The sequence below is a fragment of the Oncorhynchus clarkii genome, chromosome 7 (assembly GCF_045791955.1).
Source record: "Oncorhynchus clarkii lewisi isolate Uvic-CL-2024 chromosome 7, UVic_Ocla_1.0, whole genome shotgun sequence".
NCBI lineage: Eukaryota > Metazoa > Chordata > Actinopteri > Salmoniformes > Salmonidae > Oncorhynchus > Oncorhynchus clarkii.
Genome location: NC_092153.1, coordinates 75,509,659 through 75,535,884, shown reverse-complemented (window position 1 = coordinate 75,535,884; position 26,226 = coordinate 75,509,659). Strand labels below are relative to the sequence as shown.

General features: G+C 43.8%; 1 protein-coding gene across 1 annotated transcript in view; it reads left to right on the top strand.

The window, feature by feature from the left end:
• The window catches only part of LOC139413852 (eyes absent homolog 2-like), a 59,408-nt gene that overhangs the window by 18,462 nt on the left and 14,720 nt on the right, over positions 1–26,226 (top strand). The window contains exons 2-9 of the mRNA XM_071161666.1: positions 3,093–3,163; positions 5,234–5,274; positions 5,745–5,869; positions 8,324–8,437; positions 12,112–12,188; positions 14,753–14,918; positions 15,147–15,286; positions 19,353–19,436. Coding sequence (XP_071017767.1) covers positions 5,767–5,869; positions 8,324–8,437; positions 12,112–12,188; positions 14,753–14,918; positions 15,147–15,286; positions 19,353–19,436 — 684 coding nt within the window. The 5' untranslated portion in view covers positions 3,093–3,163; positions 5,234–5,274; positions 5,745–5,766. The remainder of the gene's footprint in view (positions 1–3,092; positions 3,164–5,233; positions 5,275–5,744; positions 5,870–8,323; positions 8,438–12,111; positions 12,189–14,752; positions 14,919–15,146; positions 15,287–19,352; positions 19,437–26,226) is intronic.

Below are 26,226 nucleotides of genomic sequence, written 5' to 3'. Positions count from 1 at the left end.
CCAACAATTGTTTGCAGACAGATTATTTCACTTATAATTCACTGTATCACAATACCAGTGGGTCAGAAGTTTACATACACTAAATTGATTGTGCCTTTAAACAACTTGGAAAATTCCAGAAAATTATGTTATGGCTTTAGAAGATTCTGATAGGCTAATTGACATAATTTGAGTCAATTGGAGGTGTACCTGTGGATGTGTTTCAAGGCCTACCTTTAAACTCAGTGCCTCTTCGCTTGACATCATGGGAAAATCAAAAGAAATCAGCAAAGACCTCCACAAAAAAATGTGTAGACCTCCACAAGTCTGGTTCATCCTTGGGAGCAATTTCCAAACGCCTGAAGGTACCACGTTCATCTGTACAAACAATAGTATGCAAGTATAAACACCATGGGACCACGCAGCCGTCATACCGCTCAGGAAGGAGACGCGTTCTCCTAGTGATGAACGTACTTTGGCGCGAAAAGTGCAAATCAATCCCAGAACAACAGCAAAGGACCTTGTGCTGGAGGAAACAGGTACAAAAGTATCTATATCCACAGTAAAACGAGTCATACATCAACATAACCTGAAAGGCCGTTCAGCAAGGAAGAAAGCCACTGCTCCAAAACCGTGATTAAAAAAGCCAGACTACTGCAAATGGGGACAAAGATCATACTTTTTGGACAAATGTCCTCTGATCTGATGAAATAAAAATAGAACTGTTTGGCCATAATGACCATTGTTATGTTTGGAGGAAAAAGGGGGAGGCTTGCAAGCCGAAGAACACCATCCCAACCGTGAAGCACGGGGGTGGCAGCATCATGTTGTGGGGGGCTTTGCTGCAGTAGGGACTGGTGCACTTCACAAAATAGATGGCATCATGAGGCAGGAAAAGTATGTGGATATATTGAAGCAACATCTCAAGACATCAGTCAGGAAGTTAAAGCTTGGTTGCAAATGGGTCTTCCAAATGGACAATGACCCCAAGCATACTTCCAAAGTTGTGGCAAAATGGCTTAAAGACAACAAAGTCAAGATATTGGAGTGGCCTCAATCCTATAGAAAATGTATGGGCAGATCTGAAAAAGCATGTGCGAGCAAGGAGGCCTACAAACCTGACTCAGTTACACCAGCTCTGTCAGGAGGAATGGGCCAAAATTCACCCAACTTATTGTGGGAAGCTTGTGGAAGGCTACCCAAAATGTTTGACCCAAGTTAAACAATTTAAAAGCAATGCTACAAAATATTAATTGAGTGTATGTAAACTTCTGACCCACTGGGAATGTGGTGAAAGAAATAAAAGCTGAAATAAATCATTCTTTCTACTATTATTCTGACATTTCACATTCTTAAAATAAAGTGGTGATCCTAACTGACCTAAGACAGGGACTTTTTACTAGGATTAAATGTCAGGAATTGTGAAAACTGAGTTTAAATGTATTTGGCTAAGGTGTATGTAAACCTCCGACTTCAACTTTATGTGTCTACATGGATATGTGTCAACGTATGTAATTGCTATGTAAATAAACCCTTTTTAAGCCACTGTAAAATAGGTATGAAACTTGAGGGGAAAAGTGACCAGCGTTCTGTTATATTTACAGTCGCATAGTATGTCAAATAAATGCAGGAGAATGACTGAAGACACGTTAGAGCTACTCTGCCATGAAGTTAGCATTTCATCATATGTTGAAGTTAGGTCATTCAATCTTCTTGAGCCACAAGATGAGATCATGTTCAAATGAATATGCAGTGCGTTTCTTTTTGTTTGAGACTCTGTTTATCTGTTTGTTTTTCTTACCAAGGAAACCTGGATACTGGTTTTGATTGAGCAGTTGTTAGAAACACATAGAGTAGATGGTCAGCATATGGTTTGTTTTGGTTATGTCCCCTTTTGAGCTTCTCATTGAACAGTAGTCTGAAAGAGGTAGAGAGAGAGACAAAATAGAGAAAAGAGAGATAAAAAGAGAGCGTGAAAGCGATTGATAGATAAAAAGACAGAGAGAGAGCGAGAGAGAGAGAGAGAGAGACAAAGAGAGAGAGAGAGAGAGCGAGGGAGAGAGAGTGAGAGAGAGAGAGAGGGAGAGGGTGAGAGAGAGAGAGAGGGTGAGAGAGAGAGTAACAGTAGGTCTTGGGGTCTACTGAGTAGAAAGAGATACACTCCAGGGACAACTTCCTGTGTTTGGAATGATGAATGTTGGTATTGACCTTGTGACCCCTGACCCACTGACCTTTGACTTCCTCCTTTCTCTCTCATTCTTTTTCTCTCTCTTTCTCTATCGCTCTCTTTCTGTCTCTCTATCTCTCTCGATCTCTCTCTCTCTATCACTCTATTTATCTCTGTCTCTCTTTCTCCCTGCCCTCTCTCTCATTCTCTGTCTCTCCTTTGCTCTCTCACAGACTCATTCTCATCTATTGGAAGCCATTTTAATGCTTGTCTAATTGTCTTAGTTTATTGCACATGTATATTAAGGGTTATGCAATAATTGCAATGCATCATTCTGCTGAACTGAGTCTGGATATATTGGTGCTTCGTGTGTATTGGCATTTCACATCAATGTTACAGTATGCCTGAGTTGACTTAGTTTATATGTGCTTCTAGGTCACAAACAACTCTGTTCTGTGTGATTACGCGGTTAACTTGGCCTAGTTTACTTCTCCCAAGTCATGTTGATGTGATGTAGTACAGTACGGGTGCCAAAAAGGTGCCAAGACAGAGATAAGCAGAGAAGTGGGGCATTCTTCCGTGCTTTCCCAGGAAACTATGAAATCTGTCAAGTTCTTACTAACAAACAGCCATTCTGAATGACGAGGAAGAGGAAATTACAGCAGGCATTTGACAGTGGCATCACTAATGGTGCATTCTTATATAAACCTTTCTTCGACTTGTAGCATGTCTGTCTGTCCGTCTGTCTCTCTGTCTGTCAGGAACTCCATTCGTTCCAAAACCCAAATCACTTTTTTTAACATTCCGAGTAGGTTAACTATCCACTCCCTCTTTTCACCGAAATATGAGTTCTGTTCAAACTTCCAAGCAAGTCAGTGCCCGAGGCATGTTGCTATCTGTCAATCCCCTACATACTTCTGATGCTTATTCACTATTGTTTTCACAGGAAAGCTGACGGCGAGGACCTTGAGTGACTGTGTCTTACCAGGGAAGAAAACACTCTCTCCACAGAGTCAAGTAACAGTGAAGACATTTACAACATATATTTTCCTTTGAAGAAACAACAGGGGGCCTCATTTATCAACCGTTCGTAAATGTCTTACTCAATTCTCAATACGTGGACATTATAAGATTTCCGTGCGCAGCAAATTATTGGGATTTATCAAACTGTTGCACGCAAAATATACGCATGTTTTCAATGATAAATCAGAGCCATACTACAGTATATTTGTGGGCTCGCGAACTAGCGCTAAAACCCTGCCTGGAAAACACCCTCCATCCACATTTTATGGTAATAAAAATGTCATAATTTGCTGAATGATTTGGAGATGTTGGAACTGGGCCATGATAGTTACTAAAAGAAATCGCAAAAGCAAATTTGATTACATTTCTGTAGAGGTGAGGGCAGAATGTTTGGTCTTTTTTAAAATCAAAAAACACATTGTTTTTTCAAACAATTTAAAAGTAAATGCTATATCCCACACTTCTATGCAAAAGACAAATTGTTGGTCAATATTTAATTTATCAATAGATGATTATGTTTCTATCTCATGCCTTAGTATAGGCTCTGAGATTAAATAAGTTAGGCCATGATGTCTCGCTTCAATCGCACAGCAATACTGTAGCCTATCCAGACTGTCACAGACTATCAAGGCTACCAGTCTATTTACTTTCAAGCATGCTTGGCTATTGAATGAGAGATGGATAAATGGTAGCATGCTTGTAGCATGCTTGGCTATTGAATGAGAGATGGATAAATGGTAGCATGCTTGGCTATTGAATGAGAGATGGATAAATGGTAGCATGCTTGGCTATTGAATGAGAGATGAATAAATGGTAGCATGCTTGGTTATTGAATGAGAGATGGATAAATGGTAGCATGCTTGACTATTGAATAATAGATGGATAAATGGTAGCATGCTTGGTTATTGAATAATAGATGGATAAATGGTAGCATGCTTGGTTATTGAATAATAGATGGATAAATGGTAGCATGCTTGGTTATTGAATGATAGATGGATAAATGGTAGCATGCTTGGCTATTGAATGAGAGATGAATAAATGGTAGCATGCTTGGCTATTGAATGAGAGATGGATAAATGGTAGCATGCTTGGCTATTGAATGAGAGATGGATAAATGGTAGCATGCTTGGCTATTGAATGAGAGATGGATAAATGGTAGCATGCTTGGCTATTGAATGAGAGATGGATAAATGGTAGCATGCTTGGCTATTGAATGAGAGATGGATAAATGGTAGCATGCTTGGCTATTGAATGAGAGATGGATAAATGGTAGCATACTTGGCTATTGAATGAGAGATGGGTAAATGGTAGCATGCTTGGCTATTGAATGAGTGATGGATAAATGGTAGCATGCTTGGCTATTGAATGAGAGATGGATAAATGGTAGCATGCTTGGCTATTGAATGAGTGATGGATAAAATGTAGCCTAATATTTGTTGTGTGTCACGCTCGTCGAAATGCGTAGACCAAGGCGCAGACATGTCCTGCAAATTTGATTCAGATGTAGATCTACAGTATATAATAAAAGTTAAATACATTTATTAGATGATATGCTGCTAAGCAATCTACTGTATTTACCAACGGCAAATGCATGGTTTCTTTATCACTAGGCCAATGTGTTAATGTTCATATTAGCTTACCATTATTATAATTCCCATGCCTCAAACACCTCCATTTCCCCCAAAATAACAATATTTGCTTGCAATTCGGTTAATCAAACACTAGAAGTTGTGCCCATGCTGGTTTGAGATTTGCGTGGACATACGCACACTTTCCCGTCAAGTTCAGAACTAATCAATACCATCCTTTGGAAAAGGTGCACGTAAGGTTTAGAGTATTTTTTGTGAGAACCCACCTTGATAAATGAGGCCCCAGATCTCTTATATAACTTACAATCAAATGTCATTCTATTGTATTATAGTTAAGTATTGGAATTGTATAAAGCCTTATATCACTGTGAAATCATATCTCATCATATTTATTGCAATTTTAGTTTCTCAATGAAATATAATTGACATTGGTATTTATACATTTCTCTGTTCTCTCATGTATTTTTCCCTCTAGGGCCTCTAAGACTCCATATCAAACTCTTACTTTATCTGCAAGTGAGTGTTGATGACATCTTAGGCATAGCACAACATAGCAATGCACAGCATACCATAGCAAAGCATCGCAGAGCATAGCATCACAAATCATAGAATAGCATAGCAAAGCATAGCATCACAAATCATAGAATAGCATAGCAAAGCATAGCATCACAAATCACAGAATAGCAGAGCAAAGCATCACAAATCATAGAATAGCATAGCAAAGCATAGCATCGCAAATAATAGCATACCATAGCAAAGCATCGCAGAGCATAGCATGCCATAGCATAGCATCGCAAATAATAGCATACCATAGCAAAGCATAGCATCGCAAAGCATAGAATAGCATAGCAAAGCGTAGCAAAGCATAGCATAGCGTAGCAAACGCATAGCTCATAAGCTCAGCAGCCAACATTCTCAAAAACTAGGCAATTTGTACAATGAATATAGTCCCCACGTTGCTTACCAACTTTACTTCCTCCTCCCAGATCAGCTGATCTGAGAGCTGTCATGTCAGCGTACGGACAGCCCCAGTACAGCCCCGGCCTCCAGCCTGCGGGACCCTACCCACCATACACTCACCATGCCCAGGGTTACGGCATGCCCTCCTACAGTGAGTACCGGCATTTCCTTCAATACGGGGGTGAAGAGGGGAAATAAAATAAGAAATAATAATAATAATAATAACACAATGAATAAATACACAATGAGTAACAATAACTCAGCTATATACTGTACACTGGGTACCAGTACCGAGTCAATGTGCAGAGGTACGAGGTCACTGCGATACATACAGTGCCTTGCGAAAGTATTCGGCCCCCTTGAACTTTGCGACCTTTTGCCACATTTCAGGCTTCAAACAAAGATATAAAACTGTATTTTTTTGTGAAGAATCAACAACAAGTGGGACACAATCATGAAGTGGAACGACATTTATTGGATATTTCAAACTTTTTTAACAAATCAAAAACTGAAAAATTGGGCGTGCAAAATTATTCAGCCCCCTTAAGTTAATACTTTGTAGCGCCACCTTTTGCTGCAATTACAGCTGTAAGTCGCTTGGGGTATGTCTCTATCAGTTTTGCACATCGAGAGACTGACATTTTTTCCCATTCCTCCTTGCAAAACAGCTCGAGCTCAGTGAGGTTGGATGGAGAGCATTTGTGAACAGCAGTTTTCAGTTCTTTCCACAGATTCTCGATTGGATTCAGGTCTGGACTTTGACTTGGCCATTCTAACACCTGGATATGTTTATTTTTGAACCATTCCATTGTAGATTTTGCTTTATGTTTTGGATCATTGTCTTGTTGGAAGACAAATCTCCATCCCAGTCTCAGGTCTTTTGCAGACTCCATCAGGTTTTCTTCCAGAATGGTCCTGTATTTGGCTCCATCCATCTTCCCATCAATTTTAACCATCTTCCCTGTCACTGCTGAAGAAAAGCAGGCCCAAACCATGATGCTGCCACCACCATGTTTGACAGTGGGGATGGTGTGTTCAGCTGTGTTGCTTTTACGCCAAACATAACGTTTTGCATTGTTGCCAAAAAGTTCAATTTTGGTTTCATCTGACCAGAGCACCTTCTTCCACATGTTTGGTGTGTCTCCCAGGTGGCTTGTGGCAAACTTTAAACAACACTTTTTATGGATATCTTTAAGAAATGGCTTTCTTCTTGCCACTCTTCCATAAAGGCCAGATTTGTGCAATATACGACTGATTGTTGTCCTATGGACAGAGTCTCCCACCTCAGCTGTAGATCTCTGCAGTTCATCCAGAGTGATCATGGATCTCTTGGCTGCATCTCTGATCAGTCTTCTCCTTGTATGAGCTGAAAGTTTAGAGGGACGGCCAGGTCTTGGTAGATTTGCAGTGGTCTGATACTCCTTCCATTTCAATATTATCGCTTGCACAGTGCTCCTTGGGATGTTTAAAGCTTGGGAAATCTTTTTGTATCCAAATCCGGCTTTAAACTTCTTCACAACAGTATCTCGGACCTGCCTGGTGTGTTCCTTGTTCTTCATGATGCTCTCTGCGCTTTTAACGGACCTCTGAGACTATCACAGTGCAGGTGCATTTATACGGAGACTTGATTACACACAGGTGGATTGTATTTATCATCATTAGTCATTTAGGTCAACATTGGATCATTCAGAGATCCTCACTGAACTTCTGGAGAGAGTTTGCTGCACTGAAAGTAAAGGGGCTGAATAATTTTGCACGCCCAATTTTTCAGTTTTTGATTTGTTAAAAAAGTTTGAAATATCCAATAAATGTCATTCCACTTCATGATTGTGTCCCACTTGTTGTTGATTCTTCACAAAAAAATACAGTTTTATATCTTTATGTTTGAAGCCTGAAATGTGGCAAAAGGTCGCAAAGTTCAAGGGGGCCGAATACTTTCGCAAGGCACTGTATGTACATATAGGTAGGGATGAAGTGACTAGGCAACAGGATAGATAGTAAACAGTAGCAGCAGCGAATGTGATGAGTCAAAAGAGTGTAACAACTCCACATGCATTTACACCAGGGCCTCAAACTAGAGGCCTGCAGGCTGTGTGCAACACATCCCTCACATGCATTTACACCAGGGCTTCAAACTAGAGGCCTGCAGGCTGTGTGCAACACATCCCTCACATGCATTTACACCAGGGCCTCAAACTAGAGGCCTGCAGGCTGTGTGCAACACATTCCTCACATGCATTTCCACCAGGGCCTCAAACTAGAGGCCTGCAGGCTGTGTGCAACACATCCCTCACATGCATTTACACCAGGGCCTCAAACTAGAGGCCTGCAGGCTGTGTGCAACACATCCCTCACATGCATTTACACCAGGGCCTCAAACTAGAGGCCTGCAGGCTGTGTGCAACACATCCCTCACATGCATTTAAACCAGGGCCTCAAACTAGAGGCCTGCAGGCTGTGTGCAACACATTCCTCACATGCATTTACACCAGGGCCTCAAACTAGATCCAGTTTTCCAGCATGCCTCTCTGTAAAACCCAGTGTGACCAGTGTCAGTAACTGAATCCAGTGTGGATAATAATTATGTCTGTCGTTTCCTCTGCAGACATTAAGACAGAGGATGGCCTTAGCCTCTCTCCAGGACAGAACAGCCTCCTGAATTACTCAAACTACAGCAGCACTCCCCCCAGCCAGGCTCTCTATGGCTACTCTACACATGGTCAGTCACTCTCTCTTTCTATTTCTCTCTGATCTCTCCTCCTCCTCTCCCTTTATTTCTCTGATCTCTCTCTCCTCCTCCTCTCTCTCTCTCTCTCTATTTCTCTCTGATCTCTCCTCCTCCTCTCTTTATTTCTCTCTCTCTCTCTCTCTCTCTCTCTCTCTCTCTCTCTCTCTCTCTCTCTCTCTCTCTGATCTCTCCTCCTCCTCTCTTTATTTCACTCTGATCTCTTCTCCTCCTCCTCTCTCTTTATTTCTCTCTCCTCCTCCTGTCTCTCTATTTCTCTCTGATCTCTCCTCCTCCTCTCCCTTTATTTCTCTGATCTCTCTCTCCTCCTCATCTCTCTCTCTCTCTCTCTCTCTATCTCTGATCTACTCCTCCTCTCTTTATTTCTCTCTGATCTCTCCTCTCTCTCTCTCTCTCTCTCTCTCTCTCTATTTCTCTCTGATCTCTCCTCCTCCTCCTCTCTTTATTTCACTCTGATCTCTCCTCCTCCTCCTCTCTCTTTATTTCTCTCTCCTCCTCCTGTCTCTCTATTTCTCTCTGATCTCTCCTCCTCCTCTCTCTCTCTCTCTCTTTATTTCTCTCTGATCTCTCCTCCTCCTCCTCTCTCTATTTCTCTCTGATCTCTCCTCCTTCTCTCTCTCTTTATTTCTCTCTGATCTCTCCTCCTCCTCTCTCTCTCTCTCTATTTCTCTCTGATCTCTCCTCTTCCTCTCTCTCTATTTCTCTCTGATCTCTCCTCCTCCTCCTCTCTCTCTATTTCTCTCTGATCTCTCCTCCTCCTCTCTCTTTATTTCTCTCTGATCTCTCCTCCTCCTCTCTGTCTCTATTTCTCTCTGATCTCTCCTCCTCCTCTCTCTATCTTTCTATTTCTCTCTGATCTCTCCTCCTCTGTCTTTATTTCTCTCTGATCTCTCCTCCTCCTCTCTCTATTTCTCTCTGATCTCTCCTCCTCCTCTCTCTCTATTTCTCTCTGATCTCTCCTCCTCCTCTGTGTCTCTATTTCTCTCTGATCTCTCCTCCTCCTCTCTCTATCTTTCTATTTCTCTCTGATCTCTCCTCCTCCTCTCTGTCTTTATTTCTCTCTGATCTCTCCTCCTCCTCTCTGTCTTTATTTCTCTCTGATCTCTCTGATCTCTCTGATCTCTCTCTCTCTCGCTCTCTCTCTCTCACACACACACACACACACACACACACACACACACACTCACTCTGCCTCTCTCACTTGCTGAGATATATCCTATTTTCTATGGCCAGTCCATATACCTTCGCTCGCTCGCTCCCTCTCTTTCTTTCTCTCTCTGATCTCTCCATCACTACGGGCCAGTGAGAGAGGTCCTGGCGTTTCCAGGTGGGTGTCCGTAGCAGTGCCGTCTGTCCTCCTCCACACCTGTTCTCGATTAGCTGCGGTCTGGGTGCCTGGCGTCAGCCCCCTTCCTCCCACCACACCCACAACACACAGCCCGGGCTCAGACCAGCATGTGGGTGTGTGCGTGAGGGGGTGACGGTGAGGGGGCATGTGGGTGTTTAAGAGAGAGAGAGAAAGAGTCAAAGAAAGTGTGTGTGTGTACGTGCATCCATGTGTGCGTTTGTATGCTTGTGTGTGTGTCTGCACACGTGCGTGGGTGCGTACATGTGTCTATGTGTGTGTCTGTGCTCCACACATTCCCCAGTTATTTGGCGCCCAGAGCATGCTTGGCTCAGTGGGACTTGATGGATTTCAAAGCAGCGTGAAATTGACCCTGCTCCGTCAGAGGCTAGAGGTTAAGGTGCATGTTGTGAGCCTAATGGAAGAACTGCATGGACCCACTGACAGGGGAATGCAAGGCCACTGTAGTACACACCGTAGCAAAACCTTTTGCAATGAAAAACAAAAATGAGCGTTTCTTATTGGGCGAGTTGAACAGTTGACAGAAGAGGATTCTAGAATCCACATTGATACATCATCAAAGAGGATGGTGTTTGTCTTGGTCTGTAATTTGTAGTTTAAGCTTGGAATAAATGATAGTCTGTTCCAGCTTCGATGGCTGCCGCTGCCTTCAGAAAGCAAGACTGAAACACTGTTATTCCAGCTATCTGAAATCATGACAGCTGATTAATAACGCTGTGTTAAGTCATACATGGGGAAACGCTGTGTTAAGTCATACATGGGGAAACGCTGTGTTAAGTCATACATGGGGAAACGCTGTGTTAAGTCATACATGGGGAAACGCTGTGTTAAGTCATACATGGGGAAACGTTGTGTTAAGTCATACATGTGGAAACGCTGTGTTAAGTCATACATGGAGAAACACTGTGTTAAGTCATACATGGGGAAACGCTGTGTTAAGTCATTTGTTTTAATACAGGTAAACACAATCTAGAGTGACTTGAAACAAGCTCCCATGCCAACTCCATGTACGAGACCACTAGACCTCTCCTCCCACACACACGCACACACACACACACACACACACACACACGCACACGCACACACACACACAAACACACCATACACACTACACACTACACTACAGAGGAGAAACCAAATCAGAACCAGAAAGTCCACTATTTATTTGGAATGCTTCTGGTTTGTGTTGTTGTTGCTTTGAAGACTATGTTGTGTGGTCCTAGATGACTCCCGGGTGGTTCTGGGTAGTCATTCATCTATCGTTGAATCTTGGGGTGGATGGATGGATGGATGGATGGATGGATGGATGGATGGATGGATGGATGGATGGATGGAGGGGTAACAAACAAGTGTGGCCAGGGAAAAGAGCCCAGAGGAAAGCATTCCTTCAGCAGAGTTGATAACACTGATGGAGTAGCTAGGTAGCGCACCAGGGCTCCCCCGCCTGCATTGTTGTTGTAGGGGACTCATCAATCAATACTCCCTGAGGACTGGCTTGTCACTGGAGGGGTTGAGGCAAGTCAGTGTTTTAAAGCCAGTCGTGAAGCTACTTCAGGGATAAGTGTTATGTTGATTACATTATGATACAGGTGTAGGATCTTCATTTGCATCATTGCAATTCATTTGCTCAATCTGTTGTTGTTGAGAATTTTGCTACGCCTCAGGAAATGAAGATGAGCTTCATGATATACATAAATTCACTGAAAACCTGCACTAAAACATGGTTATATTAACGGTATAGCACATGTATTCTCATCTAACCACCGATCAAGCAACATTATGGACTAAACGTACAATTCCTGTTGCTGCAGGATTCTTTTTCTATGACAATATCTCTATATGTTAGGCCAACTAGGGCTCAAAAGTCCAGTAACTTTCCCCAAATTCTCATGTTTTCCAGACATTATGGTCGGAGGCTTTCAGATTTTTCAGCTTATTCCCTTCTTATTCCGTGAATCTTCCAACCAGGATTTCTGGAAAAAAATTCTAGGGCCAATGTTGTCTCACAGTATAAGTATACATAGTTACAAATTCTATTGTATTGCCCCAAAATGAGTGGCAATTGACTGATATACTTGAATGATAGGTCTGCTATTTCTGTTCAGTTACGTTTGTCTGTCTTGCATTGTTGAATTCTCCGGCTTTGTTTCCATTCATTATAAACATCTCTTTCAAGGGATAAAATAACAATAAACATATTTTTCAATTGCAACTTTCAGTAGACATCCAACATCTGTCAATGTGAGTCTGTTTTTAACGTTGGTTTGATGTTGTTTTCCAGGTAACAGTATTTCATCTGGGATTTTCCAGGGAGCCAACCCCATCACAGGCTCAACTCCCTTCAACACCACACAACAGGTCAGTACCAGATGTAATACGCAAGACATCACAAACAAAACCAGCTTTCTCTTTCTCTCTTTCAGTAGACAAAGTATCCAAATAGCTGGGATAGTATGAAATGAGTTTGGAGTTCTGCAACCTACAATTGTATGTGTCACACATTTTCAAGCTTTCTGCAATAATGTCCTTCATTAGTCCTTCAAATGTTTTGTTGATAAATCCAGATAATCCCGTCTTATTTCAAATAAAATAAAAAATAAAAATGATTTGTCACATGCGCCGAATACAACAAGTGTAGACTTTACTGTGACATGCTGACTTACGAGCCCTTTCCCAACAATGCAGTTAAAGTATGACAATTTAACAATTAGATCAAAAGAAAGAGTAACACAATAAAATAACAATAATGAAGCTTTATACAGGCTACATACAAGGAGTACTGAGTCAGTGTACTGGGGTGTGAGGTAGTTGGGGTGATTGAATGAGGTAATATGTACAAATACAGTTGAAGTCGGAAGTTTACATTCACCTTAGCCAACTACATTTAAACTCAGTTTTCAACAATTCCTGACATTAAATCCCAGTAAAAATTCCCTGTTTTAGGTCAGTTAGGTTCACCACTTAAGTTTAAGAATGTGAAATGTCAGAATAATAGTAGAGAGAATGATTTATTTCAGCTTTTGTTTCTTTCATCACATTCCCAGTGGGTCAGAAGTTTACATACACTCAATTAGTATTTGGTAGCATTGCCTTTAAATTGTTTAACTTGGGTCAAATGTTTCAGGTAGCCTTCCACAAGCTTCCCACAATAAGTTGGGTGAATTTTGGCCCATTCCTCCTAACAGAGCTGGTGTAACTGAGTCAGGTTTGTATGCCTCCTTGCTCGCACATGCTTTTTCAGTTCTGCCCTCAATCTTTCTATAGGCTTGAGGTCAGGGCTTTGTGATGGCCACTCAAATACCTTGACTTTGTTGCCCTTAAGCCATTTTGCCACAACTTTGGAAGTATGCTTGGGGTCATTGTCCATTTGGAAGACCCATTTGCGACCAAGCTTTAACTCCTAATTTTCCCTACCCATCTATTTTGTGAAGTGCACCAGTCCCTCCAGCAGCAAAGCACCCCCACAACATGATGGTGCCACCCCCATGCTTCATGGTTGGGATGGTGTTCTTTGGCTTGCAAGCCTCCCCCTTTTTCCTCCTAACATAACGATGGTCATTATGGCCAAACAGTTCTATTTTTGTTTCATCAGACCAGAGGACATTTCTACAAAAAGTACAAACTTTGTCCCGATGTGCAGTTGCAAACCGTAGTCTGGCTTTTTTATGGCGGTTTTGGAGCAGTGGCTTCTTCCTTGCTGAGCGGCCTTTCAGGTTATGTCAATATAGGACATGTTTTACTGTGGATATAGACACTTTTGTACCTGTTTCCTCCAGCATCTTCACAAGGTCCTTTGCTGTTGTTTTGGGATTGATTTGCACTTTTCGCACCAAATTACATTAATCTCCGGGAGACAGAACGCGTCTCCTTCCTGAGCGGTATGACAGCTGCATGGTCCCAATGTGTTTATACTTGCGCACTATTGTTTGTACAGATTAAGGTGGTACCTTCAGGCGTTTGGAAATTGCTCCCAAGGATGAACCAGACTTGTGGAGGTCTACAATTTGTTTTCTGAGGTCTTGGCTGATTTCTTTTGATTTTCCCATGATGTCAAGCGAAGAGGCACTGAGTTTGAAGGTAGGCCTTGAAATACATCCACAGGTACACCTCCAATTGACTTAAAATTATGTAAATCAGAAGATTCTAAAGCCATGACATCATTTTCTGGAATATTCCAAGCTGTTTAAAGGCACAGTCGACTTAGTGTATGTAAACTTCTGACCCACTGGAATTGTGATACAGTGAATTATAAGTGAAATAATCTGTCTGTAAACAATTGTTAGAAAAATAGATGTCCTAACCGGCATGCAAAAACTATAGTTTGTTAACAAGAAATTTGTGGAGTGGTTGAAAAACGAGTTTTAATGACTCCAACCTAAGTGTATGTAAACCTCCGACTTCAACTGTCGGTAGGGGAGAAAAGCAGAAAGGTAGAAGCTTTTCCGGAGCCTTTGAACTGTGAAGCCCAATATGTGATCATTTGTAATATTCTGTGTATTTTCTTCGTGTTTAATATTGATCTTGTTCCCTCTGTCAGGACTTCTCAGGGTACTACAACAAGTGTTTAAATGTGATCATGTTCCCTCCGTCAGGACTTCTCAGGGTACTACAACAAGTGTTTAAATGTGATCGTGTTCCCTCTGTCAGGACTTCTCAGGGTACTACAACAAGTGTTTAAATGTGATCTTGTTCCCTCCGTCAGGACTTCTCAGGGTACTACAACAAGTGTTTAAATGTGATCTTGTTCCCTCCGTCAGGACTTCTCAGGGTACTACAACAAGTGTTTAAATGTGATCATGTTCCCTCTGTCAGGACTTCTCAGGGTACTACAACAAGTGTTTAAATGTGATCGTGTTCCCTCTGTCAGGACTTCTCAGGGTACTACAACAAGTGTTTAAATGTGATCATGTTCCCTCTGTCAGGACTTCTCAGGGTACTCCAGCTACAGCCAAAGCCAGTACTCACCGTACTACAACACACACTACAACAGCCCGTACCTCAGCCCTAGTGCCATCACCACGTCCATACCTTATCAGCATCCAGAACACCCCGCTGTGGTGCCCAATCACAGCCCAGAGTCTCAAACAGGTACAGACGATTGCTCCCCTTTCCCTTTGTTGGAAAATGACTTATCATCCTCTTAACATTGTATTTATCTTAGTGTCGTGTTGTTTGGTGTTTTAGACCTTTTCATTGATGTGATGTGTGCGTGTGCGTGTGTGTGTGTGTAAATGTGCGTGTGTGTGTGTGTGTGTGCGTGCATGTGCGTGTGCGTGTGTGTGTGTGTGTGTGTGTGTGCGTGTGTGTGTGTTCCAGGAGAGTACCATCCCCCCCCTAGCCCCCCCACCCCAGGGAAAGAGCCGGAGGCGGTGCCAGCCAGACGGAGCTCAGACGGGAAACTGAGGGGCAGGAAAAGAGTCAGTGACCCACAGCCCCCCCTGGACTCAGATATAGAGGTAATGTTACAGACCCTGGACTCAGATATAGAGGTAATGTTACAGCCCCCTGGACTCAGATATAGAGGTAATGTTACAGCCCCCTGGACTCAGATATAGAGGTAATGTTACAGCCCCCTGGACTCAGATATAGAGGTAATGTTACAGCCCCAGTGGACTCAGATATAGAGGTAATGTTACAGACCCTGGACTCAGATATAGAGGTAATGTTACAGCCCCAGTGGACTCAGGTATAGAGGTAATGTTACAGCCTCCCCTGGACTCAGATATATAGGTAATGTTACAGCCCCCTGGACTCAGATATAGAGGTAATGTTACAGCCCCAGTGGACTCAGATATAGAGGTAATGTTACAGCCCACCGGACTCAGATATAGAGGTAATGTTACAGACCCTGGACTCAGATATAGAGGTAATGTTACAGACCCTGGACTCAGATATAGAGGTAATGTTACAGACCCCTGGACTCAGATATAGAGGTAATGTTACAGCCCCCCCTGGACTCAGATATAGAGGTAATGTTACAGCCCCCCCTGGACTCAGATATAGAGGTAATGTTACAGCCCCCTGGACTCAGATATAGAGGTAATGTTACAGCCCCCTGGACTCAGATATAGAGGTAATGTTACAGCTCCCTGGACTCAGATATAGAGGTAATGTTACAGCCCTCTGGACTCAGATATAGAGGTAATGTTACAGCCCTCTGGACTCAGATATAGAGGTAATGTTACAGCCCCCTGGACTCAGATATAGAGGTAATGTTACAGCCCCCCCCGGACTCAGATATAGAGCTAATGTTATAGCCCCCCCCCCGACTCAGATATAGAGGTAATGTTACAGCCCCCCCTGGACTCAGATATAGAGGTACTGTTACAGACCCCTGGACTCAGATATAGAGGTAATGTTACAGACCCTTGGACTCAGATATAGAGGTAATGTTACAGCCCCCCTTAACTCAGATATAGAGGTAATGTTACACCCCCTGGACTCAGATATAGAGGTAATGTTGCAGCTCCCTGGGCTCAGATATAGAGGTAATGTTACAGCCCCCTGGACTCAGATATAGAGGTAATGTTACAGCCCCCTGGACTCAGATATAGAGGTAATGTTACAGCCCCCTGGACTCAGATATAGAGGTAATGTTACAGCCCTCTGGACTCAGATATAGAGGTAATGTTACAGCCCCCTGGACTCAGATATAGAGGTAATGTTACAGCCCCCCCTGGACTCAGATATAGAGGTAATGTTACATCCCCCTGGACGCAGATATAGAGGTAATGTTACAGCCCCCCTGGACTCAGATATAGAGGTAATGTTACAGCCCCTGGACTCAGATATAGAGGTAATGTTACAGCCCTCTGGACTCAGATATAGAGGTAATGTTACAGCCCCCTGGACTCAGATATAGAGGTAATGTTACAGCCCCCCCCGGACTCAGATATAGAGCTAATGTTATAGCCCCCCCCCGACTCAGATATAGAGGTAATGTTACAGCCCCCCCTGGACTCAGATATAGAGGTACTGTTACAGACCCCTGGACTCAGATATAGAGGTAATGTTACAGACCCTTGGACTCAGATATAGAGGTAATGTTACAGCCCCCCTTAACTCAGATATAGAGGTAATGTTACACCCCCTGGACTCAGATATAGAGGTAATGTTGCAGCTCCCTGGGCTCAGATATAGAGGTAATGTTACAGCCCCCTGGACTCAGATATAGAGGTAATGTTACAGCCCCCTGGACTCAGATATAGAGGTAATGTTACAGCCCCCTGGACTCAGATATAGAGGTAATGTTACAGCCCTCTGGACTCAGATATAGAGGTAATGTTACAGCCCCCTTGACTCAGATATAGAGGTAATGTTACAGCCCCCCCTGGACTCAGATATAGAGGTAATGTTACATCCCCCTGGACGCAGATATAGAGGTAATGTTACAGCCCCCCTGGACTCAGATATAGAGGTAATGTTACAGCCCCTGGACTCAGATATAGAGGTAATGTTACAGCCCCCTGGACTCAGATATAGAGGTAATGTTACAGCCCCCTGAACTCAGATATAGAGGTAATGTTACAGCCCCCTGGACTCAGACATAGAGGTAATGTTACAGCCCCCTGGACTCAGATATAGAGGTCATGTTACAGCCCCTGGACTCAGATATAGAGGTAATGTTACAGCCCCCTGGACTCAGATATAGAGGTAATGTTACAGCCCCCTGGGCTCAGATTTAGAGGTAATGTTACACCCCCCGGACTCAGATATAGAGGTAATGTTACAGCTCCCTGGACTCAGATATAGAGGTAATGTTACAGCCCCCTGGACTCAGATATAGAGGTAATGTTACAGCCCCCTGGACTCAGATATTGAGGTAATGTTACAGCCCCCTGGACTCAGATATAGAGGTAATGTTACAGCCCTCTGGACTCAGATATATAGGTAATGTTACAGCCTCCCCTGGACTCAGATATAGAGGTAATGTTACAGCCCCCTGGACTCAGATATAGAGGTAATGTTACAGCCCCCCGGACTCAGATATTGAGGTAATGTTACAGACCCCTGGACTCAGGTATAGAGGTAATGTTACAGCCTCCCCTGGACTCAGATATAGAGGTAATGTTACAGCCCCCTGGACTCAGATATAGAGGTAATGTTACAGCCCCCTGGACTCAGATATTGAGGTCATGTTACAGACCCCTGGACTCAGGTATAGAGGTAATGTTACAGCCTCCCCTGGACTCAGATATAGAGGTAATGTTACAGCCCCCTGGACTCAGATATTGAGGTCATGTTACAGACCCCTGGACTCAGGTATAGAGGTAATGTTACAGCCTCCCCTGGACTCAGATATAGAGGTAATGTTACAGCCCCCTGGACTCAGATATAGAGGTAATGTTACAGCCCCCTGGACTCAGATATAGAGGTAATGTTACAGCCCCCTGGGCTCAGATTTAGAGGTAATGTTACACCCCCCAGACTCAGATATAGAGGTAATGTTACAGCTCCCTGGACTCAGATATAGAGGTAATGTTACAGCCCCCTGGACTCAGATATAGAGGTAATGTTACAGCCCCCTGGACTCAGATATTGAGGTAATGTTACAGCCCCCTGGACTCAGATATAGAGGTAATGTTACAGCCCTCTGGACTCAGATATATAGGTAATGTTACAGCCTCCCCTGGACTCAGATATAGAGGTAATGTTACAGCCCCCTGGACTCAGATATAGAGGTAATGTTACAGCCCCCTGGACTCAGATATTGAGGTAATGTTACAGACCCCTGGACTCAGGTATAGAGGTAATGTTACAGCCTCCCCTGGACTCAGATATAGAGGTAATGTTACAGCCCCCTGGACTCAGATATAGAGGTAATGTTACAGCCCCCTGGACTCAGATATTGAGGTCATGTTACAGACCCCTGGACTCAGGTATAGAGGTAATGTTACAGCCTCCCCTGGACTCAGATATAGAGGTAATGTTACAGCCCCCTGGACTCAGATATTGAGGTCATGTTACAGACCCCTGGACTCAGGTATAGAGGTAATGTTACAGCCTCCCCTGGACTCAGATATAGAGGTAATGTTACAGCCCCCTGGACTCAGATATAGAGGTAATGGTACAGACCCCTTGACTCAGATATAGAGGTAATGTTACAGCCCCTGGACTCAGATATAGAGTTAATGTTACAGACCCCTGGACTCAGATATAGAGGTAATGTTACAGCCCCTTGGACTCAGATATAGAGGTAATGGTACAGACCCCTGGACTCAGATATAGAGGTAATGTTACACTCCATGGAAGTCACACACACATAAAACATTAAGGCCAAAGTTTGTTGACAATTGGACAGATGGACAAAAGTAGAGTAATACTTTCACGACTGCACTGAGATCATCAGTACATTTATCATTTATGCTATCAGTTTTACAAACACATTTTCCCAGTTAGTTTTCTTCTGATTAATCAGACTGTATGTTTAACCCTCACTGTCATTTTCTTCCCAGTGTAGATATGATGTTAATATTCAGCAAATTGTCTTTTGTATTATTTTATTATTGTATTATTTTCCAGCGTGTGTTTGTGTGGGACCTAGACGAGACCATCATCATTTTCCACTCTTTGCTCACAGGGAGCTTCTCCACCCGATTTGGCAAGGTACAAAACAGTCAACATACATTCATGTGACATGGTGAATATTCTCTCTGTATCACTTTTTAGATGAAATAACCCTGAAAGTATTTGCTGGTTTATTGAACTAATAATCCTTGATGAGATAAACTATGCACTTTCAGTTCGAGGTGAATTCTAACTTCCAGTGAAATGTTGTCTTAGTCACACATTGATGTCAATGGGACTAAGCGGAAATTCTGCTCATGTGAAAGTTAGGATTAATTTGTTGAAACGTAACTCTTTTAGTAGTGTTGTTGTCCTTTGCTCTCTCCTTGACTTTTCACACGCTTGGTGTTTTCCTTCTCTACCCTGTTGTCTCTTTATATAACCCAGTGGACTTGTTTGGACAACCCACGTCCCACTGTTTGATTGACAGCTGATTCACTTTTACATAATGGACAGGCAGCTGATGACGGGAACAATAGTAATGGTTCTTTTGGCCGTGACTGTGTTTTGAATTCTCACTGTCCCTCTGCGGTTTGCCGTGATGTAAACAAGGAGCCAGGGAGTGATTAGTGAGAAGAAAATAGAGTAGTGAGAGGAAGAGAGGGTATTGAGAGGAGAAGAGAGTGGAGGAGGGAGGAGAAAGGTGGAGAGAGTAGTGAGAGGAGGAGAGAGGTCGAGAAAGTAGTGAGAGGAGAAGAGAGTAGTGAGAGGAGGAGAGGAGAGAGAGGAGTGAGAGGAGAAGAGAGTAGTGAGAAGAGAGAGAGGAGGAGAGCGGTGGAGAGAATAGTGAGAAGGAGGAGAGCGTAGTGAGAGGAGGAGAGCATAGTGAGAGGAGAAGAGAGAGAGGATGAGAGTAGTGAGAGGAGGAGAGAGAGGAGAGAGTAGTGAGAGGAAGAGAGCGTAGTGAGAGAAGAAGAGAGAGAGGATGAGAGTAGTGAGAGGAGGAGAGAGTAGTGAGAGGAGAAGAGAGAGGAGAGACTAGTGAGAGGAGAAGAGAGAGGAGAGAGTAGTGAGAGGAGAAGAGAGGAGGAGAGAGTAGTGAGAGGAAGAGAGAGAAGAGGAGAGGAGAAGAGAGTATTGAGAGGAAGAGAGAGAGAGGAGAGAGAGGAGTAGAGGAGAAGAGATTAGTGAGAGGAGGAGAGGAGAAGAGAGTAGTGAGAGGAGGAGAGGAGAAGAGAGTAGTGAGAGGAGGAGAGCGTAGTGAGAGGAGAAGAGAGAGAGGACGAGAGTAGTGAGAGGAGGAGAGGAGAAGAAAGTAGTGAGAGGAGGAGAGGAGGAGAGGAGAAGAGAGTAGTGAGAGGAGAAGAGAGTAGTGAGAGGAGGAGAGGAGAAGAGAGTAGTGAGAGGAGGAGAGGAGAAGAGAGTAGTGAGAGGAGGAGAGCGTAGTGAGAGGAGAAGAGAGAGAGGATGAGAGTAGTGAGAGGAGGAGAGGAGAAGAGAGTAGTGAGAGGAGGAGAGCGTAGTGAGAGGAGAAGAGAGAGAGGATGAGAGTAGTGAGAGGAGGAGAGGAGGAGAGCGTAGTGAGAGGAGAAGAGAGAGAGGATGAGAGTAGTGAGAGGAGGAGAGAGTAGTGAGAGGAGAAGAAAAGAGGAAAGGACAAGAGAGTAGTGAGAGAGAAGAGAGAGAAGAGGAGAGAGAGGAGTAGAGGAGAAGAGATTAGTGAGAGGAGGAGAGAGACAAGAGAAGAGAGGCGGAGAGAAAGGAGGAGAGGAGAAGAGAGTAGTGAGAGGAGAAGAGAGAGAGGAGAGGAGAGAGAGTAGTGAGAGGAGAAGGGAGTATTGAGAGGAAGAGAGAGAAGAGGAGGAGAGGAGAATAGATTAGTGAGAGGAGGAGGAGAGAGGAGAAGAGAGTAGCGAGAGGAGGAGAGCATAGTGAGAGGCGAAGAGAGTAGTCAGAGGAGAAGAGAGCAGTGAGAGGAGAGAGAGAGTAGTGAGAGGAGAAGAGAGAGGAGGAGAGAATAGCGAGAGGAGAGAGGAGGAGAGAGTTGTGAAAGGAGAAGAGAGATGAGGTGAGAGAGTAATGAGAGGAGAAGAGAGTAGAGAGAGGAGAATAGAGAGTAGTGAGAGGAGGAGAGATTAGTGAAAGGAGAAGAGAGAGGAGGAGAGAGTAGTGAGAGGAGAAGAGAGAGGAGGAGAGTGTAGTGAGAGGAGAAGAGAGTAGAGGGAGAGAGGAGAAGAGAGTAGTGAGAGGAGGAAAGGAAGAGAGAGGATGAGAGGAGGAGAGAGAGGAGGAAAGGAAGAGAGAGAGGATGAGAGAGTAGTGAGAGGAGGAGAGAGTAGTGAGAGGAGGAAAGGAAGAGAGAGGATGAGAGTGTAGTGAGAGGAGGAGAGAGAGGAGGAAAGGAAGAGAGAGAGGATGAGAGAGTAGTGAGAGGAGGAGAGAGTAGTGAGAGGAGGAAAGGAAGAGAGAGGATGAGAGAGTAGTGAGAGGAGGAGAGAGTAGTGAGAGGAGGAAAGGAAGAGAGAGGATGAGAGAGTAGTGAGAGGAGGAGAGAGAGGAGGAAAGGAAGAGAGAGAGGATGAGAGAGTAGTGAGAGGAGGAGAGAGTAGTGAGAGGATGAAAGGAAGAGAGAGGATGAGAGAGTAGTGAGAGGAGGAGAGAGAGGAGGAAAGGAAGAGAGAGAGGATGAGAGAGTAGTGAGAGGAGGAGAGAGTAGTGAGAGGATGAAAGGAAGAGAGAGGATGAGAGAGTAGTGAGAGGAGGAGAGAGAGGATGAAAGGAAGAGAGAGGATGAGAGAGTAGTGAGAGGAGGAGAGAGAGGAGGAAAGGAAGAGAGAGGATGAGAGAGTAGTGAGAGGATGAGAGAGTAGTGAGAGGAGGAAAGGAAGAGAGAGGATGAGAGAGTAGTGAGAGGATGAGAGAGTAGTGAGAGGAGGAAAGGAAGAGAGAGGATGAGAGAGTAGTGAGAGGAGGAGAGAGAGGAGGAAAGGAAGAGAGAGAGGATGAGAGAGTAGTGAGAGGAGGAGAGAGTAGTGAGAGGATGAAAGGAAGAGAGAGGATGAGAGAGTAGTGAGAGGAGGAGAGAGAGGAGGAAAGGAAGAGAGAGAGGATGAGAGAGTAGTGAGAGGAGGAGAGAGTAGTGAGAGGATGAAAGGAAGAGAGAGGATGAGAGAGTAGTGAGAGGAGGAGAGAGAGGATGAAAGGAAGAGAGAGGATGAGAGAGTAGTGAGAGGAGGAGAGAGAGGAGGAAAGGAAGAGAGAGGATGAGAGAGTAGTGAGAGGAGGAGAGAGTAGTGAGAGGAGGAAAGGAAGAGAGAGGATGAGAGAGTAGTGAGAGGAGGAGAGAGAGGAGGAAAGGAAGAGAGAGAGGATGAGAGAGTAGTGAGAGGAGGAGAGAGTAGTGAGAGGAGGAAAGGAAGAGAGAGGATGAGAGAGTAGTGAGAGGAGGAGAGAGTAGTGAGAGGAGGAAAGGAAGAGAGAGGATGAGAGAGTAGTGAGAGGAGGAGAGAGAGGAGGAAAGGAAGAGAGAGAGGATGAGAGAGTAGTGAGAGGAGGAGAGAGTAGTGAGAGGATGAAAGGAAGAGAGAGGATGAGAGAGTAGTGAGAGGAGGAGAGAGAGAGGAGGAAAGGAAGAGAGAGAGGATGAGAGAGTAGTGAGAGGAGGAGAGAGTAGTGAGAGGATGAAAGGAAGAGAGAGGATGAGAGAGTAGTGAGAGGAGGAGAGAGAGGATGAAAGGAAGAGAGAGGATGAGAGAGTAGTGAGAGGAGGAGAGAGAGGAGGAAAGGAAGAGAGAGGATGAGAGAGTAGTGAGAGGATGAGAGAGTAGTGAGAGGAGGAAAGGAAGAGAGAGGATGAGAGAGTAGTGAGAGGATGAGAGAGTAGTGAGAGGAGGAGAGAGTAGTGAGAGGAGGAAAGGAAGAGAGAGGATGAGAGAGTAGTGAGAGGAGGAGAGAGAGGATGAAAGGAAGAGAGAGAGGATGAGAGAGTAGAGAGAGGAGGAGAGAGAGGAGGAGAGAGAGGAGGAGAGAGTATTAGACCTAAGCGCTTCACCATTTTTGCACGACCTTGTTTCTTTTTCTTTGTATCGTCGGGGGGAAAGGAGAGGATGGAAGGTTTGACGTTTGACTGATGTGCCAAATTCCTGATTCCACCCAGCAGCTTCCCAGCTGAATCGGCAAACTTTAATCCGACATGCTCTGACATCAAAACTCAGACATGTAAGATAGGGAAAGAAAGTTGTTGGGGAGGAAGGGGGTGGAGGGGGAAAATTTCTCAAATCTCCAAAAAGATTTCGACCAAAGTTGAGAGTGTATAGGCCTAGTGGGATTATGTACAAACCAGGAATTGGTTTTCAATTATGTAGGAGCGAGTTTGAAACGTCTTTCTCACAATAATGCTCACTGTCAGACAACAACCAATGTTTATGTTAGCTCAGGTTTCCCTCTCTTGAAGAAAAAGGACCCCAATTCATCTTCCAAATGTAATGGCGTGTCTAGTCCAGACGGACTATAAATCATTCCCCATGACAGTCATTGTGGTATGACCAAACTCATTGATGTAAACAAGTGTTGGGCCTGTGTTAAGGCAAGCAAGGCACGCTTGGACCCTGGAAGATGTGGAAAACAAATGGTCTCGCTGAAAGAATGTTTTCACTGCCTTTGAAAAGCCGAGGAGAACTCTAGAGCACGTTAAGATTTTATTCTCTACGTTAGTGATCAGACGGCATCTCATTGATCATACGTCGGCTACGGCGCCGTACTCTTTCTGTCTTTGTCTTAGCGTATGAATTTCCTCTCTGCACGAAGACAAAAGTCCCCAAACGGGGGGTGGGATTGGATGTTTTTCTCCTTTCTGATGTGTTCTTGTTCTCTGTGAATTCCTGCCTGTGATTAGCAGGAAGAGTAAAGCTGGAGCTCTTATGTTTTTCATTGCTACCTCCCTCCGCATTCAAGAAGTATTCAAGAAGCCTTATGCTTAGCAGAGAGGGTGATTACGGATAATTACTCCATTAGAACAAAATACCTCCTCCGTCTCCTTCACCTTCCCTCATTCTCCTCCCGTCCCTCTATTTCTGCCCCCTCGCCTCCTCATTCACAATTGGAGGTGGGAAGAAGGCTGTCATCTTTCCAAACCCTAATCTGACACTCACCTTTGGCTGACGCCTCAGTCCTCCATTTCTGACACACTGCCAAGCTGTTGACGCACCGCCACAGTGCGAGTACAGCACACAGCAAGCTGCCCTGCCGGTGCCCAGACACTCCCCACAACAACACTGCACAGGAATGTTTTCTTGCAAACTGCTTCTCTGTTTCTTCTGCGGAAGATATATAATCATTTAGTAAAGTGCCTCTTCTTCATTCCTGAATTCTTAAACAACTGTGTGTCTGTGTATGTGTGACAGAGAGCGAGAGAGAGAGAGGTAAGGGTGCAGTTTAGTGGAAAGAATGATTGACAGAAATGTAATCAGATTTCCTGCTCAGGAGATAGAACCTGCTCTGTCAATCAGAGAGAAGGACTGCCAGTGTCTTTAGAAGGTTGTTTGGACATAGGGAGAAAATAATGACTGTTAGATAGGCAGACTAAACACGGGCATAATTACATACCAAAGCTCGTATGGCACCTCTGTTAGCTCTATTGATCTGAATGCCCATTCCCTCGGTGTAGATATAGAGTCAGGTTTGTTTGAAGCTTGGTGGTGTCCTGTTGATTTGATGGTGTATCGTGCAGAATATCTACAGCTCATTATGTTGAAGCCTTAACCAATATCACTGTTTCACTGACAACATTCATATATATTCATACAATATACACTGAGTATACAAAACATTAGGAACAACGTCCCATGACGTAGGACTGACCAGTTGAATCCGGCAACTCAATAGTATGAAGGTGTTCCTAATGTTTTGTATACTCTGTGTATTTACACCATTATGCAAACCATCCTACCTGTGTTAAGCCTAAGAACACAGACATGTATTTTTCCTGAGATGAACAATGACCTGGAAGTACAAGAGTCCTCTTAAACACGTGTAAACAAGTGGTCCATGAAGCAGGAAACCTAACTTCCACTTAAATCAAATGTTCACCTACAGTAGTTATGCATTGGTGGGAAAGGGCTCTATTCAATCAAATCAAATCAAGTTTATTTGTCACATGCGCCAGATACAACAGGTGTAGTAGACCTTACAGTGAAATGCTTACATACAGGCCTAACCAACAGTGCAGTTTTTAAGTAAAAAATTGGTATATGGTGAACAATATATAAGTAAAGAAATAAAAACAACAGTAAAAAGACAGTGAAAAATAACAGTAGCGAGGCTATATACAGTAGAGAGGCTATATACAGTAGAGAGGCTATAACAGTAGAGAGGCAATATACAGTAGTGAGGCTATAACAGTAGAGAGGCTATATACAGTAGAGAGGCTATATACAGTAGAGAGGCTATAACAGTAGAGAGGCTATATACAGTAGAGAGGCTATAACAGTAGAGAGGCTATATACAGTAGAGAGGCTATAACAGTAGAGAGGCTATATACAGTAGAGAGGCTATATACAGTAGAGAGGCTATATACAGTAGAGAGGCTATATACAGTAGCGAGGCTATAACAGTAGAGAGGCTATATACAGTAGAGAGGCTATATACAGTAGCGAGGCTATAACAGTAGAGAGGCCATATACAGTAGAGAGGCTATATACAGTAGAGAGGCTATATACAGTAGAGAGGCTATATACAGTAGAGAGGCTATATACAGTAGCGAGGCTATAACAGTAGAGAGGCTATATACAGTAGAGAGGCTATAACAGTAGCGAGGCTATATACAGTAGAGAGGCTATAACAGTAGCGAGGCTATATACAGTAGAGAGGCTATAACAGTAGCGAGGCTATA